The sequence below is a fragment of the Petaurus breviceps genome, unplaced genomic scaffold, assembly GCF_028583685.1.
Source record: "Petaurus breviceps papuanus isolate PSGF00001 unplaced genomic scaffold, PetGlider_PUasm1.0 387, whole genome shotgun sequence".
Taxonomy (NCBI): domain Eukaryota; kingdom Metazoa; phylum Chordata; class Mammalia; order Diprotodontia; family Petauridae; genus Petaurus; species Petaurus breviceps.
This window is the reverse complement of record NW_027186308.1, coordinates 415,096-430,528: the sequence shown is the minus strand read 5'-3', so window position 1 is coordinate 430,528 and position 15,433 is coordinate 415,096. Positions and strand designations below refer to the sequence as shown.

Here is a 15,433-nt window from a genome sequence, read left to right as displayed (position 1 = left end):
TGTGTGTGTGTGTGTGTGTGTGTGTGTGTGTGTGTGTGTGTGTGTGAGGGGGCCCCTTGGCTTTCATGGCAGGTTCTGGCCTCCATGCTGGATGGCACCAGGAGGTACAGAGGAACCTGCCAAAGTCCATACCCCAAGCTAGTAGATGAATGTAGTCGATGAGGGATGGAAGTCAGGCTTTCTGCATGTCAGTCCCCTTGTCACTGGCCAGGCAGGCTCTCTTGGGCTGCCACAGACTGCTGGCTGGAGGATTTTCTGACCCTGAGCCTTCCCAGGGGTCTGCTGTGACAGCATGGCCCCAGGTCAGGGTGGAGGGGGAGCTCCTGGTCAGACAGTCATTCCTCTCCCTGCCTTGGTGAATGTCAGCTGAGATCTTCCACTTCAGTCCCTTTCCATTGTGACTGATGTGGGTTTCTGACAGTGGGAATCCAAGGGTCTTCTGGGGAGGCCTTTGCCTCCCCTCCCTTGGGCCTCATGTCAGTCATGCCCAGGGGCTGCACTGGGCTATCTGGGTCATTGGTGCCACATGCTCGTTCCTTCAGGAACATGCTGGTTGGTCCAGAGGTGACATTCTATATCCTCACCGGTTTTCTTGATTCATTCCAGAGTAATGTTGGAAATATTGCCTCCAATAACTCTATTTATTTGCTTCTACTCTCTGTGTTCCTATGGCTGATGCCAATTCTCTGAGGGTTTAATACAGTCATGAACTTGCTTCTGATCAGGACTCTGCCTCCCCCTTTAGTCTCTGTCTTTATAATCCTTTCATGGCCATGATCACATCCACTCACAGAAGTTGGTCAATGCATAGTCTGTGAACTGGGGAGGCTTATTTGTTGACATCTTTGATGGCCAAAGGCTCATGATCAGGAAGCCTTCAGTTTAAACTTCACTCCAGACATTCTAGGACTCTTGAAGCTTCCCTTTACCTGTTTTTTTTTTCCCATTTCAGACTGTGGATTACTCTTGAACCTACCTCTGGTGTGGTTTTCAGGATTAAAGAAGATGATGATGGTCAATGCTTAGCCAGTGCCCAACACACAATAAGCATTGTGGCCATGTTGGCCATTCTCATGTTCTTGGGGGTTTCTAGGCCTGCCAATCCCTGAAGGTGTTTCTTATTTTATTTCTGACATCAAAACAATGAGATGCTCATGACCCGCGGGATTCTCGTAAACACGTGTGAGAGGTGACGGAGCAGTTCTGGCACCTGCAGGCAGGCATTCCTGTGTGGCTGGCGCTAATGTCACTTCAGCATCTTTCAGGCCATTTTTTCTCACATGGACAGACACACACACTCACACCTCTCCTCAAGGCCACAGTGGAGTTGAATTCTTTCGTATTCCTAACAAATATTCAATCACTTAAACTTTCTTAAGTGAACTATTTCATGACAGCGAAATGGAAGAAATGGAATAAGATTTAATACATGACAAGACAATTTGACTTTTATGACAAAGTATATTTCCAAGGTGCTGCCCTGAGTGAAATGGGCTGTGTGTGTGTGTGTGTGTGTGTGTGTGAACTGCATGGGGGACAAGAATCTTGGGACCCAGGGGATGTTTACTCCACAGAGGTCAGGAGGAGGGAGTTACTGAAACACTGAAGAACCTGGGTCAACAGTGCAGCTCTGAGTGCCCAGGAATGGCCCCTTCCAGTGTGTGAGCAAGGCTGTGAACACGGTGATCTGAGAAATGGGTGCTCTGGCTCCCCTCTTCTGAACAGAGACAACATAAGCTCAGCAGCAGGAGGGGGTGCAGGAGGCAGTCTGGCAGCAGGAGCCTTGGTATGAGGGGACTGCACAGATCACAGGTTTGCAACACACAGTAACACACAGAGCGGGTTTGCAGCAGACAGGCACGCAGCAGGCAGACTGGCAGGGGCTGGGCACACAGCAGGTGGACTGGCAGGGGCTAGGCACACAGCAGGTGGGGTTGTAGGGACCAGCCTGGCAGCAGGTGGATTGGCAGGGGCTCTCTCCACAGTATGAGGGGGAGCAGCAGTCAGTTCCACAGGCTGCCAGGCAACTGGTCACCACGGGGCATGCTGGGTGGCACAGTAGGGCCACACAGGAGGTTGGGCCACACAGCAGGGATGGACACAGATGGACTTACAGCAGATGGGCATGGAGCAGGTCAACTGGCAGCCAGGGGAGCAGCTGGTGTGGTACATGGTGTGTGGGGTGGGTGGGACCTTTGGGGGAGGAGAGAAGGCTTTGGACAGCTCCTTCCCCCTCACCAAGGTTTCTATAGCCTCTGCCCTGTGTGTGTGTGTGTGTGTGTGTGTGTGTGTATGTGTGTGTGCGCGCATGCCTATGTGCCTGTGACACAGCACCAAAGCAGTCACCGCCCTTGTTTTCACTCCTAGCATCTCATTACATGCTTTTGGGTTTCCTGCTCTGAGGCTCTTCTGTGTCCTTTCAGAGCCCCATTTCCTCTGGAAACAGGATGTTTTATTCTAGCTCCATCTCCCTTTTGCCTGGCCCCTTCAAGAGTCAGCTGAGTCTACAGAACTCACAAAATGGCCAATGAAACTTTCAAAATCCAGAGCCCCAAAGATCTGAGATCATCCCTCCCCACACCCATTGTACAGATGAGAAGAATGTGGCCTCCCCTCCTCTTCCCCCTCTCTCTCTCCCTCTCCCCCCCCCCCCCTCCCCCCTCCTCCCCCCCCCCCCTCCCTTACCCCCTCCTTTCCCCTTCCCTTTCTTTCATCTCCCTCTGTTTCCGCTCTCTCCCCCACTCTCCACCTCTGTCCCTCCCTCCAGGCTTCCTCTCCTAGAATCAGACTTGCAGGTAAACGTGCATTTACATTTCTAGGTTTATCTTGCCTTTGCACTGCTCTGCAGTCCAGCCAAATGTCAATCTTGATCAGTCAGCGAGCATACATTGGCCACCGACTGTGTGCCAGGCACTGGGCAATATCCTGCCAGCATGAGTATGAGACTCAAGCAGTCCCTCTCTGCACATAGCTTATCCTATAATGGAAAAGACAATACATGTATGGATTTAAGGAGGGGTGCAGAGGTACCAGCTCAAAGCACACTTCTCAGTTTTCAGTGTGAGCATTTTCACCTTGGAAATTGGCAGCTGCTACCAATCTGGATGGCTAGGTGGCACCATAGGGTCAGGAAGGCCTGAATTCGAATCCAGTGTCAGACACAGACTGGCTGTGTGACCCTGGGCAAGTCACTTCACCCTGGTTGCCACAGTTCCACATCTGTAAAATGAGCTGGAGGAAGAATATGGCAAACCACTCCAATATCTTTGCAAAGAAAGTCTCAAATTTGGGCCAAGTGAAACAACAAACAGCCACTCAGGTTCTGTTGAGGAAAGAGCAGTTTGATGAGAGATGCTGTGAAAGTGGAAAGTAGAAAGGTTTGGTGAGTGTTTGGGGCGAGGGAGAGAGGTGGGATCATAAGCCTCGGATGCTGGAAGGAAGGCGGTGCCTTTGACAGAAATAGGGGAGAGTTTGGGGAAAGACAACAAGTGACACACTGAGTTTGAGATGTCTCTGAGCCTCCAACAGGCCATTGGGGATGAGGAGAAATTGGGGCAGATATGTTTTTCAGAGAACTTGCCGAGAGAGAGTGTAAAGGGAGAAGAGAAAAGGGCCCAGGACAGGGTCTGGAGGAGCACCTACAGTTAGACACTGTAATATCAATGACGAACCAGCAAAGGAGACTGAGGAGTGGTCAGACAGGTAGAAGGAGAAAGAGGAGTGTCATAAAAATCAGAGATGAGAGTATCAAGAGGAAAGGCTGGCCACTGGGGTCAGATGGAGCCAACAGGCCAAGGAGAATGAGGACTGACCAAACACCTCAGATTTGGCATTTAAAAGGTCATTAGTAACTTTGGAGAGGACAACTTCAGTTGAATGATGATGAGATTGGAAGACAAACTGCAAAGGGCTGACAAGTGAGTGAGAGGACAGACAGTGGAGGAAGTGAGTGTAGATGGCCTATTCAAGGAATTTGACAAAGAAAGGAAGGAGAGTAACTTAGGGAGGGGTGGAGACTAGTGAAGGTTTCTTTTTTTGAGGGATGGGAAGAGTTAGACATGTGCGAAGTCAGTCAGGAAGGTCCCGGTAGATACACAGATAAGCTGAAGATCAGAGATGATCCAATATGCTAGAGTAAACTGGAAGGGATGCGATCAAGCCCTCTTCAAGGGAAATAGATTGGTCATGGAAAGGAGATCACCTCTTTGAGTTGGAGGGATGACATACAGAAGTTTTGAGATGAAGAGGGAGTTCAATGTTCTCAGTAAAGTAAGAGAGAAGGTCCCCAGGTGATAGAGGTAGGAGGGAGAGACATGAGAGACTTGAGGAGAAAAGAGAAGGTTTGGAATAATAGTTTTGGTGAGAAGTGAGAAAGGACACAATTACCCTTTAGAAAGGCAATTTATCCTCCATGCCAAGAGTGGGCTTCCTCTTATCTCCTCTTAGAATCCCAGGTTTCCTTTTTTAAAAACTATTTTGGGAATTCATTATTTGTTTATTTTTAAGCATTCTTTTTAAAAAATTGAATTCCAAATTCTCCTTCCTTTCAACCCTTTCCCCATCCACCAGTAGTGGTGTTGCTGGATCAGAGGGTATGCCCAGTTTTATAGCCCTTTGGGTCTAGTTCTGAATTGTCCTCTAGTATCATTGGGCCAGTTCACTACCCCCCTAACACTTCATTAGTGTCCCTATTTTCCCCTCCTCCTCTCCAGCATTTGTCATTTCTGATAAGTATAAGGTAATATCTCAGAATTGCTTTAATTTGCCTTTTTCCAACCAATAATTTTTAGAGCATTTTAATATGAATATAAATAGCTTTGATTTCTTCTTCTGAAAACCACCTATTTCTATCCTTTGATGATTTGTCAATTGAGGAGTGGTTCTTATTTTTTTTATAAATTTGACTCCGTTTTATACTTAGTATATAGTAGAAAAACTTGATGTGATTTTTAATATTACTTCATTGTCTATGGTATCTTTTAGCCAAATGTAGTTTCTCTGACAATCTCTTTTAATGAGGTCCATTTTTGCTTTGAGCAACTAGGTGGTGCAGTGGAGAGAATGCTGGACCTAGAATCAGGAAAACTCCTCTCCCTGAGTTTAAATCTGACTTCAGACACTAATTTCTTCCTTTTTCTTTGATCTCTTTGGGGGTATAGACCTAGAAGTGGTATTCCTAGGTCAAAGGATATGCACAGTTGTATGGCTCTTTGGGAATAGTTCCAAATTGCTCTGCAGAATGGTTGGGTCTGTTCACAACTCCACCAACAGTATATTAGAGGATCTATTTTCCTTCATCCCCTTCAGCATTTGTTATTTCTTGTATGTGTGAGGTGGCACCGCAAAGTTGTTTTAATTTGGATTTCTTTAATCAATGATGATTTAGAACATTTTTTCATATAACTATGTATTTTCTAATCTTCTAACTTTTTAATTTATTTTTAACATTTTGAGTTCCAAATTCTTCACCTCCCTCCTACCCTTTCCCCTATCCAATGAGAAGGCAAACAATATGATATCAATACATGTGAAATCATGGAAAACATTTCCATATTAGCCACATTTCCAAAAAAAGTTAGAAAAATAAAGAAAGTGAAAAAAATTTGCTTCATTTTGCACTCAGAGTTCATTACTTCTGTCTTTGGAGGTGGCCATCATTTTTCCTCATGGGTACTTTGGAATTATCTTTGATCACTGTATTAATCAGAATAACCGAATCTTTCACAATTCATCCTCATTACAACGTTGATGTTACTGTGTGCAATGATCTCCTGGTTTCGCTCACGTCCCTTCGAATATAGATTCATATAAGTCTTGCCATGTTGTTTTGAAACCACTCCCCTCATCACTTCTTCTAGCGTAACACTATTCCATCACAATCACATGCCACGTCTCGTTCAGTCATTCCGAAATTGATGAGCATCCCTTCAATTTCCAATTCTTTGCCACCACAAAAACAATTGTTATAAGTATTTTGGTACAAGTAGGTCCTTTGCCATATATTGTCTTTTCATATAGGAATGCAGACAGTTTAACTTTATTGAGTCCCTTATGATTTTTTTCATGTTTAACTTTTCAAGCTTCTCTTGAGTCTTATGGCAACTAGGTGGTTTAGTGGATAGAGCTCTAGGCTTAAAATTAGAAAGACTCCACTTCCTGAGTTCAGATCTGACCTCAGACACTTACTAACCGTGTGACCTCGGGCAAGTCACTTAACTTTATTTGTTTCAGTTTCTTCATCTGTAAAATGAGCTAGAGAAGGAAATGGCAAAGCACTCCAGTATCATTGCCAAGATGACTCCAAATGGGGTCACGAAGAGTTGGACATGACTGAAAAATAAATGGCAATTGAGTCTTGTGCTTGAATGTAATTTTTTCTATTCAACTGCATTTTTCATCAGGAATAATAGTTTTGAAAGTCTTCTCATTAAATATCCATTTCCCCCCTCTCCTGAAGGATTATTCTGTTCTGGATAGATTATTCTTGGTTGTAATCCTAGCTCCTTTGACTTCTGGAATATCATATTCCAAGCTTTCCACTTGTGTGATCCTGACTGTCACTCTACAGTATCTGAATTGTTTCTTTCTGACTGCTTGCAACATCTTCTCCTTGACCTGGAAGCTCTGAAATTTGGCTATGATATACCTGGAAGTTTTCATTTGGAGATCTCTTGTAGGAGATGATTGATGGATTTTTTCAATTTCTATTTTGCCCTTGGATCTAAATATTGGGGAAGTTTTTCTTGAAAATATCTTGAAATATGATGTTGTGATAGTAATGGCAATTAAAGATTCCCCTGTATTGGCTTGGTTTTCAAACTGATTGTGTTAAAACCCAGAGTTTGTTAATACCACCTGTGGGATGGACTTTTTGATGTGAAAAGAAAGTCCTGGTAGATTTGGAGAGACAAGAGAGAGGCGGAAGATCTTTTTGGAAGCAGCACCTCATGGAGAGAGAGAGAGACTAAGAGAATTGCTGGTGGCTGCTTTGAATTGCCCTGGACTTTTGAGACCTGCCCCCTGAGCTGCCAAGGACTGAGGAGACATGGCTGTTTTGCTGGTACTTTGTCTGTCTGTTTTGATGTTGTTTTGCCAGATTTGTCCACTGGTGAAAGACAGTCCTTTTGTTGAAGAAGTCCTGGAACCTGGCTTTTCACTAAGAAGCCCTGAGACTGTCCTGCAGACAGAGAGTGAATACTGTCCACTGGTGAAGGACAGTGCTGTTGTTGCAGGGGTCTGGGAGCCTTTCTGTTGGTTCAGAAGCCCTGAAGAAGGATTTCCTTGTTGTATGTTTACAGAAATCCTGGGAGAGGGCTTTGCTAATGTGTTCAGGGGTTCTAGGACTGTTCTACAGACAGAGGATAAATTCATGAAGGGATTGGCAATGTATCTTATGGCCTTGCTAAGCCTTGTCTCCCCAGGAACTAAGATTGCTGAGAACTTGCCTCGTGTCAAGATGAAGAAAAGACCTCCATTTGGGTATTAAGTGCTGTGTTTAAACTTGATGTAACTCTAGGGCAGATTCAATTGTGATCCAGGGGTAGGGAACTTTTGACCTTATGTTTGGAAACTAATCTCCATTTGAGAAGAGGGGCTTTGTGGTGGACTTAATTAAGGTATAGCCTAGGGGTGGAGAAGTATTTAGAATGGAGACTTTGTAATTGATTGAATGATTGGAAGGTCCTGGGGTGGGGTAGTCCTTGGAGATTATTTAATCACATTTAGTAAATGCTGTATTTGGAATGATGTCATGTTTTGATCTTCTCTGTTCTTGGTTGGTCACTGAATAAAATGGAGAGCGCCTATGCTGGTATTCTGAACCTTGGGAAGTTGCCTTTCCTTGGCATTATATTACAGATGTCTAGGCTTTTTTTGTTGTCATGGCTTTCCGGTGGTCCAATAATCCTTAAATTATTTCTCTTTGATTTATTTTCCAGGTCAGTTGTTTTTCTGATGAGACATTTCACATTTTCCTCTATTTTTTCATTCTTTTGACTTTGTTTTCTTGTTTCTCATTGCCTCATGGAGTCATTAGCTTCCACTTGCCAAATTCTAATTTTTACAGAATTATTTTCTTCTTTGAGATTTTGTCCTTCTTTTTACATTTGGCCAATTTTGCTTTCAAAGGCATTCTTTTCTTCAGTGAATTTTTGTGCTTCTTTTGCCATTAGGCCATTTCTGTTTTTAAAGGTGTTTAAAGTGTTCTTCAGTATTTTTGTCACTCTTTTACCAAGCTGTTAAGCCTCTTTCCATAATTTTCTTGCATCACTCTCATTTCTCTTCCCAATTTTTCCTCTACCACTCTTATCTTTTTCTTTTAACTCTTCCAGGAATTCTTGTCAAGCTTGTGTCCTATGAGCATTTTTCTTGGAGGCTTTGCTTGTAGCTATTTTCATGTTGCCTTTTATGTTTGTGTTTTGGTTTTCCCTGCCAAGTTCTTTTTTTTTGTTCATTTTTTCAAGCCTATTTCTTGACTTTGAACTTGTTGGGCTCTACTCAGCTGGGGGTGGGGGGACACTGTCCCAACTGTCAAGATTTTTCATGTTCCTGTTTTCAAAACTAGTTCTTGGGGTCTGAAAATTTTTTGTTCTTCCAAAGCCATCTTGGCTCCACCTCCCCTGATTTCTTGCAAAATTTAACTCCTCCCACTTACCAGTACCAAACTCTATCTTGTATTAATTTTGTGTCTACTTACATGTGTTGTTTCCCTTGATAAAATGCATGCTCCTTAACTGCAGGGTCTGTTGAACCACTTTGGTTTTTGCAAAACTTGTGACTAGCAGAGGATCTGGCCCATAGTAGGGACTTAATAAATGTTTATGTATTGACTATATTATTACTTCCTTGCCCTGGGGTGGTATAAACATTTTTGTGAAAAGAAGTTTAGGACATTACAATGAAAGAAAAAATGAGAGGAGACATTTTACAACCATCAGGTAACATGCATTTCTTAGTAAGTTGATATCAACTTTTGCATCCCACCTTAGTCAAAGTAAAGCTTTCTGTAAGAGAGGAGAGCTGTTCTTTTTTTTTTTTCTTTTTGGAGGGGAGAAGGTAGGCCAATTGGGGGTTAAGTGACTTGCCCAAGGTGACACAGCTAGTTTTGTGTTAAGTATCTGAGGCCAGATTTGAATTCAGGTCCTCCTTGACTCCAGGGCCGGCGCTCTATTCACTGTGCCACCTAGCCACCCAAGGAGAGCTGTTCTTAAGTGGGGAGAATGATGAGAACTGAAGCTTTTGACAGTGAGGGTTGTCTCTTTATAGGTTTCAAGGAAGTGATTTATTGAAATCACCCACTAGAATGATATATCTTTTTTTGTCCAGAAAAAGCCTCACAATTGGATCGGCAAAGCTGACCCAGTGGTCCAGGGATGGTAGAACTGAGAAAGATGGTTTAGACTCTAAACTTTAGAGGAAGCATACTCAGTAGTGTCTTCTACCCACCTCCTGCCCTATTCAACACTGAAAGTAAGCAAGGAACTCTTGTAGCGAACATAGGACGTCCTGCTTCCACCTTGTTGTTTCTAACCCCTCTGGGACCCCTGAAATTCCTAGCATGTGAAAAAAGAAATTGAAAGGTATTATAGCTCTTACAGAAATAGTTTTAGAACTCACAGAAGTGAAGGAAAAGAATAATAAATAGATGTATATATGGTAGATCACATAGATTTATTAACTAGATGTTGCTTCTTGCCAAGGCAGACTCCAACAGCCAATGTATGAGACAAACCCTTGAGAGACGACATGCGCCCTCAGGTGAAGTAGACAAGGAGCAGAGCCAAGGGGGCTGCCCGTGAGGGCCTTCGCTCCCTGGGTTTCGGGGGGGGGGGGTGTGGGGGGGAAATGGAAGTTCCCGTGGATTGGATTAGTGGCCCTGCTTCTGTGACCAGTGAAGGCATCCAGTGTTCCAGCGGATCAGCAGAGCTGTGGCCACAACGACCCGAGTCAGGCTGTTTCCCCTCTCATCTCCTTAAACTATGAGTGGATGGTCTGTTCAGCAGCAGCAGGAGGGGGCACAGGTGGGTTTGCAGACCAAGGTTGTGTAGGAGGTTGGCTTGCAGCAGGAGACCTGGCAGGAGGGGACCCCACAGGCCACAGGCTTGCAGGACATGGGAACACATACAACGGGTTTGCAACTGACAGGCACACAGCAGGCAGACTGACAGGGGCTAGGCACAAAGCAGGCAGACTGGCAGGGGCTGGACACACAGCAGGCAGACTGGCAGGGGCTGGACACACAGCAGGTGGACTGGCAGGGGCTGGGCACAAAGCAGGCAGACTGGCAGGGGCTGCCTCCACAGCATGAGGAGGAGCAGTTGCCAGCTCCACAAGCTGTCTGGCAGCTGGTTACCAAAGGGCAGGCTGGGCGGCACAGCAGGGCCACAGAAGAGGCCGGGCGGCAGCAGGGACGGACACAGACGGGCTTGCAGCAGAAGGGCACGGAGCAGGTCGGCTGGCAGCCAGGGGAACAGCTGGTGTGGCACATGGTGTCTGGGGTGGGTGGGACCTTTGGGAGAGGAGCAGAGGAGGAGGGAGGGGTGTGGACAGCTCCTTCCCCCTCCCCAAGGCTTTTATACCCTGCAGAGTGTCCCAGCCTCACAATGGCTTTTCTTCCTTCTTGTTTTCTCCATGTTCCCTCCAAACTCCTTATTACCCTGATGAATGACTTCCTGTGAGAGTTGACTCAGGTCACCAAAATGGCTTTTGAGGGTAATTGATGCCTCTGTTTATCAGTCTTAATTTCCTGGGGAAAAGGATATCCTGGTTTGAGTACCTCTGACATATTTGTACGCTGCTGGTAAGAACTGGGTGAATTATTTTTTTAAATGACGTCTCCATAATCTAAAAGAATCCAAAGACAAATCCATGGCCAGACCAAATGACCATGGTTCTAACATGTCACCTATCCATTCTCATGTTGCTGCTAGCCCTGTTTTTCTGAAACAAACCCACTCCTTCATTTTGTTTGTTTTTTCAATGATCAGATGTTTATTTTTTCTCCTTCCCTTCTACCTCCCTCTTGCCCACGAGAAAAAGCAAGGAAGGAAGGAGGGAAGGAAGAGAGAAAAAGGCAAGCAGGTAGGAAGAACCCCTCTGTCATACAATTAGAGTCAAACAAAACAAATCCCCATGTTGGTCAAGCCTGAAAATATGTTTCTCACGCTACATTTTAGTCAACTCTCTCATTGTTCCTTATGAGCCCTCTGGGATGATTTTTGTGCATTTTGTTTATCAGAGTTCTTAGATGTTGTTATTTACGGTATTGACACCACACTACAAACTGGGCTCCTGGTTTTTCTCTCCTCCCTCTGTATCACTTCAAAGTCTTCCTGGGTCTCTTGAAACTGCTTTTTCTTTATTTCTTAAGCACAAATAGTATTCAGCCACATCATATGGCTACAGCAAATGTTCAGCCATTCCCTTAGTGAAGGTGCCCCCTTAATTCCTGATCTTTGCTGCCACAAAAAAGAACCAGTATAAATGTTTTTATACACACAGGACCATTTCCTCTTTCTTTGATTTCTTTGGGGTAGAGGCCTAGCAGTGATATCACTAGGCCAGAGGGCACGCACAGTTTAGTAACTTTGGGGACATTGTTCCAAATTGCTTCCCAGAATGCTTGTGCCCATTCACAACTCCACCAAGCCTGGCATCAGTGTCCCTGTTTCCACACAGCCCCATCAGAACTTGTCATTTTCCATTTTTTGTCATCTCTGCCAAAACTGATGAGTGTGAGGTGGGATCTCAGATTTACTTTAATTATCAATTCCCTAATAATTACTGATTTGGAGTGTTTTTTAAAAAAATATGGTTACAGATAGCCTGGGTTTCTTCCCTTGAGAGCTACCTGGATAGCAAAAAGAGAAAGGGGTTGTTGCCCTAGACTAGAGATGTTTGAGGAGTGGCATATCAACATGTCTACCTTAATACCCTTCTGGAGAGAGGAGAGATATCCAAACTTCAGAAGTCCTTTATCCTGTCTGCCCCTGCCCTTCCCTACTATGTAGGGCATGCTAAAATGGCCCTCTTCCTACTTTGCAAAGGTGGAACAGATCCCAGATCCTACTCTCCAGGTCACTCCTTACCTGGATATTTTTTAATATTATATACAAAACACATACATCTCTCTTTGTGGTGCAAATGATTTTTAAAATTTCTTTTTTATAGTATTGTTTTCCCCAAGACAATTTTTAGTATTCATTTTTTAATGGGATTTTGAGTTCCAAATTTTTCTCCCTGCCTCCCCTCCTCCACCTCTTGCAAAAATGGTAGGCAATATGATATAGGTTATATATGTGCAATTATGTAAAACATATTTCTATATCAATAACAGTTGTGAAATAAAAAGCATATCAAAAGGAAAAGAAAAACCTGAAAAAAATAAAGTAAGTGGGAAAAAGTCTGCTTCCATCTTCATCCAGAGTCTGTCAGTTCTTTCTCTGGATGTGGCTAGCATTTTGCACCAGGAGTCTTGGAATTTTTGTTTGAATCATTGTACTGCTGAGAAGAGCTAAGTCATTCCTAGTTGATCATCCCACAATGTTGCTGATACTGTGTATGATGTTTTCTTGATTCTGCTCATTTCACTTTACATCAGTTTGTGCAAGTCTTTCCAGGATTTTCTGAAATGTGTCAGCATTTCTTATTGCACAATAGTATTTTATTACGTAATATACTACAACTTGTTCAGCAATTTCCCAGTTGATGGGCATCCCCTCAATTTCCAATATTTTGCCACCATGAAAAAGGTGATTGTAAATATTATGCACGTGTGGGTCCTTTACCCTTTTCTTTGGTCTCTTTGGGATAGAAATCTAGTAGTGGTATTTCTGGATTAGAAGTTATACACAGTTTGGTTCCTCTTTGGGCATAAAACGCATATATCTTAGAGCTGGAGTTTGAGCCCAGGTCTTATGAGATATAGCCTTCTTTCCATTAAATGGTTCAGCTTTCTTCCATCAAGATGTAAAAAAAGTCACTAGGCTTTTCCTCTGGAAGTGAGATAAGAACTCAGCTCAAACAAGGAGTTAGACAGAATCTGCCCTCAACATTCTCTAAGGGTGTAGGCAGTGACAGTTAAGGGACCCGAGGGTCTGGCTTCCTGCATTTGAATGCAGCTGTGGTACCACAGTCCACCATCCAAAATCCTTCCAAAAGTGAGTGATCTTTCCCTCCTATGGAAACCCATAGCATTTATGATGAGTATCGATCTTAAGAAGTAAATCTTGGGGAGTGGGGCTGTTGGGAAGAAAAGAACAAAATCTACTTATAGGCTGAATACAAAATCTGATTTCCATGATGGAAGACTCAGAAAGGTGCAAAATTAGCTTGAACTCAGAAAAAGTTTGTAATCAGCTGATCAGAGAAAAAACTGCCAGAGACACACAGCAAGGCTTTGGAAGGAGATCTGCAAAAATACAAAGAGCAGAAGGTGGCGGAAGCATTTGTGTTTTGCTTCTATCCCTATGATCAAGGCTTAGAGCAGCCTCAGAGTGGAAGGAGCTGTCCAAACCGCAGTGCTCCCTCGGCTCTGCTCCTGAGAGTCCTGCCCACCATGGACACTGTGCTATATCAGGCGTCCCACAACCTGCTCCGTGCCCGTCTACGGCGCCTGTCCCTGCTGGCGCTTGGGTGCCTCCCAGCGTGCCCCGTGGTGACCAGCTGCCAGGCAGCCTGTGGAGCTGGCAGCTGCTCCCCCTCCTGCTGTGGGGGCAGCCCCTGCCAATCCACCTGTTGCCAGGCTGGTCCCCGCCTGCTATGTCCCTGTGGCTGTAAACCTGGGCTAGGCAAAAGAAATGTGTCCAGTCAGATGCATAACGGCCTTTCTATAAGCATGCGAGGTCACTCCTGCGTGGGAGCTGGCCTCCTGGCCAGGGCTGAGTTGGTGGAGGGAAGGGAAGGGTTTAAGCTAAGAGGATAGTCACCTAATGGGCAGGTGGATGGGAGTGCATGTGGCACAGCGTGGGTTGGGGAGGGAGGTATCAGGGCATAACTCTGCATGACCACGGTGAAGTGTGAGCATGGCACGCTGGTCAGTCTATTCACTATCTCCTGACACCTGGCGGGCTCCTCAGGCTGCCTTGTGCAGGACATGTGCCTCCCCTATCCCAGTCAGCTGAGGATAAGGAAAAAAGGGAGAGTAAGAGGCAGGAAGGTGAGTTCATGTGGTTTATTGCCAGGTGGGTGCATGGACGGAGCCATCCCTGCACACTGTGAGCCTACAGAGGGACTGAGAACTGCAGGCAGTGTCGGGACACTGAGCTAGGTGCATGGCAAAGCCGGAGTTATGGCTGGGGTCAGCCCTGGTTCGGAGGGGTCAGCAGGGGCCTGGCAGGGGTCAAGTACTTGGTGCAGCTGGCTGTCTGTGGCCTGGTGGTCTCAGTGCCTTTGGGGGGTGGTGCTGGTCAGTTGTTCAAGCTGATGTTTGGTTGGGGATGGATCCAGGAGGCCAGCAGAAGTCGGTCAGGAGTAAAGAACGAGAAAGAGAGAGAGAGAGGGAGAGAGAGAGAGAGAGAGAGAGAGAGAGAGAGAGAGAGAGAGAGAGAGAGAGACACAACCCTCTGTGGTCAACAGCAAGAGTTTTGTCCACAGGTGGTGCTGCAGCAGGCAGGTTTGCAGCAGCTGGGCCGGCAGATGAGGGACACAGAGGAGGAAGGGCGGCAGCAGGTGGTGGCTGGACAGCAGGAGGGTGCACAGCAGCAGGAAGAGGAGGATGTGGTGGTGCAGCAGGAGGGTCTGCAGGAGAGAGGCACACAGTAGGTGGCCGGTCGGCACACGGGGCGGCAGATGAGGGACACACAGGAGGCAGGGCCGCAGCAGCTGGGCTGGCAGCAGGAGGAGGCTGTGGACACACAGCAGCTGGGCTTGCAGCACAGAGGCAGGGCAATGCAGCAGCTGGGCTTGCAGCACACTGGGACACAGCAGCAGGACTGCACCACAGAGGGAGGGCCAGAGCAGCCAGGGGCTTGGCAGCAGGACTGCTGACAGTAGGATGGTGAGCAGGGGGCAGGGCAGACAGACTGGCAGGGGCTGGGCACACAGCAGGCAGACTGGCAGGGGCTGGGTTCACATGCCGGCTGGCAGGTGGCAGGCACGCAGCAGACTGGGCGGCACAGCAGGGTCAGGCAGGAGGCTGGCGTGCAGCACGGGGTTGGGCAGCAGCAGGGGTCACAGCAGCTGGGCTCAAAACAGCTCTCTGGGCAGTCGTCCAGCTGCCAGGAGAAGCCTGTGCAGGAACTGGGCAAGCAGACGTTGCTGCCACAGCTCACGTCACTGGAGTAGACAGAGACGGCTGAGGCTGTGGGAACACAGCGCCCAGAGAAACAGGTGTCTGCCATGGTGGGTGCAGCTGTGTTGGGAGCCTTGGGCAGCAGAGTGGAAAGGGATGAGGGGTGATGGAGGGAGCAGCCTGAGCCTCACAGGGCCTGTGCTT

At 46.2% G+C, this 15,433-nt stretch overlaps 3 protein-coding genes across 7 annotated transcripts in view; 1 reads left to right on the top strand and 2 right to left on the bottom strand.

Moving 5' to 3' along the window:
• TSPEAR (thrombospondin type laminin G domain and EAR repeats) overlaps positions 1-15,433 on the top strand; it is a 173,530-nt gene that overhangs the window by 27,868 nt on the left and 130,229 nt on the right. The gene's annotated exons all lie outside the window — the stretch shown is intronic.
• Positions 9,995-12,326, bottom strand: LOC138170817 (keratin-associated protein 12-1-like). Its single transcript, XM_069100312.1, has one exon. The coding sequence runs from the start codon at positions 10,484-10,486 to the stop codon at positions 9,995-9,997; it is 492 nt and encodes a 163-aa protein (XP_068956413.1). The 5' UTR covers positions 10,487-12,326.
• Positions 14,487-15,379, bottom strand: LOC138170797 (keratin-associated protein 10-8-like). The gene has a single exon (XM_069100286.1). The coding sequence runs from the start codon at positions 15,336-15,338 to the stop codon at positions 14,568-14,570; it is 771 nt and encodes a 256-aa protein (XP_068956387.1). The 5' UTR covers positions 15,339-15,379; the 3' UTR covers positions 14,487-14,567.

Bases quoted from the DNA above. Each gene is read 5' to 3' on its own strand.
- LOC138170817 (XM_069100312.1), bottom strand. From the start codon at position 10,486: ATGTGCCACACCAGCTGTTCCCCTGGCTGCCAGCCGACCTGCTCCGTG.
- LOC138170797 (XM_069100286.1), bottom strand. From the start codon at position 15,338: ATGGCAGACACCTGTTTCTCTGGGCGCTGTGTTCCCACAGCCTCAGCC.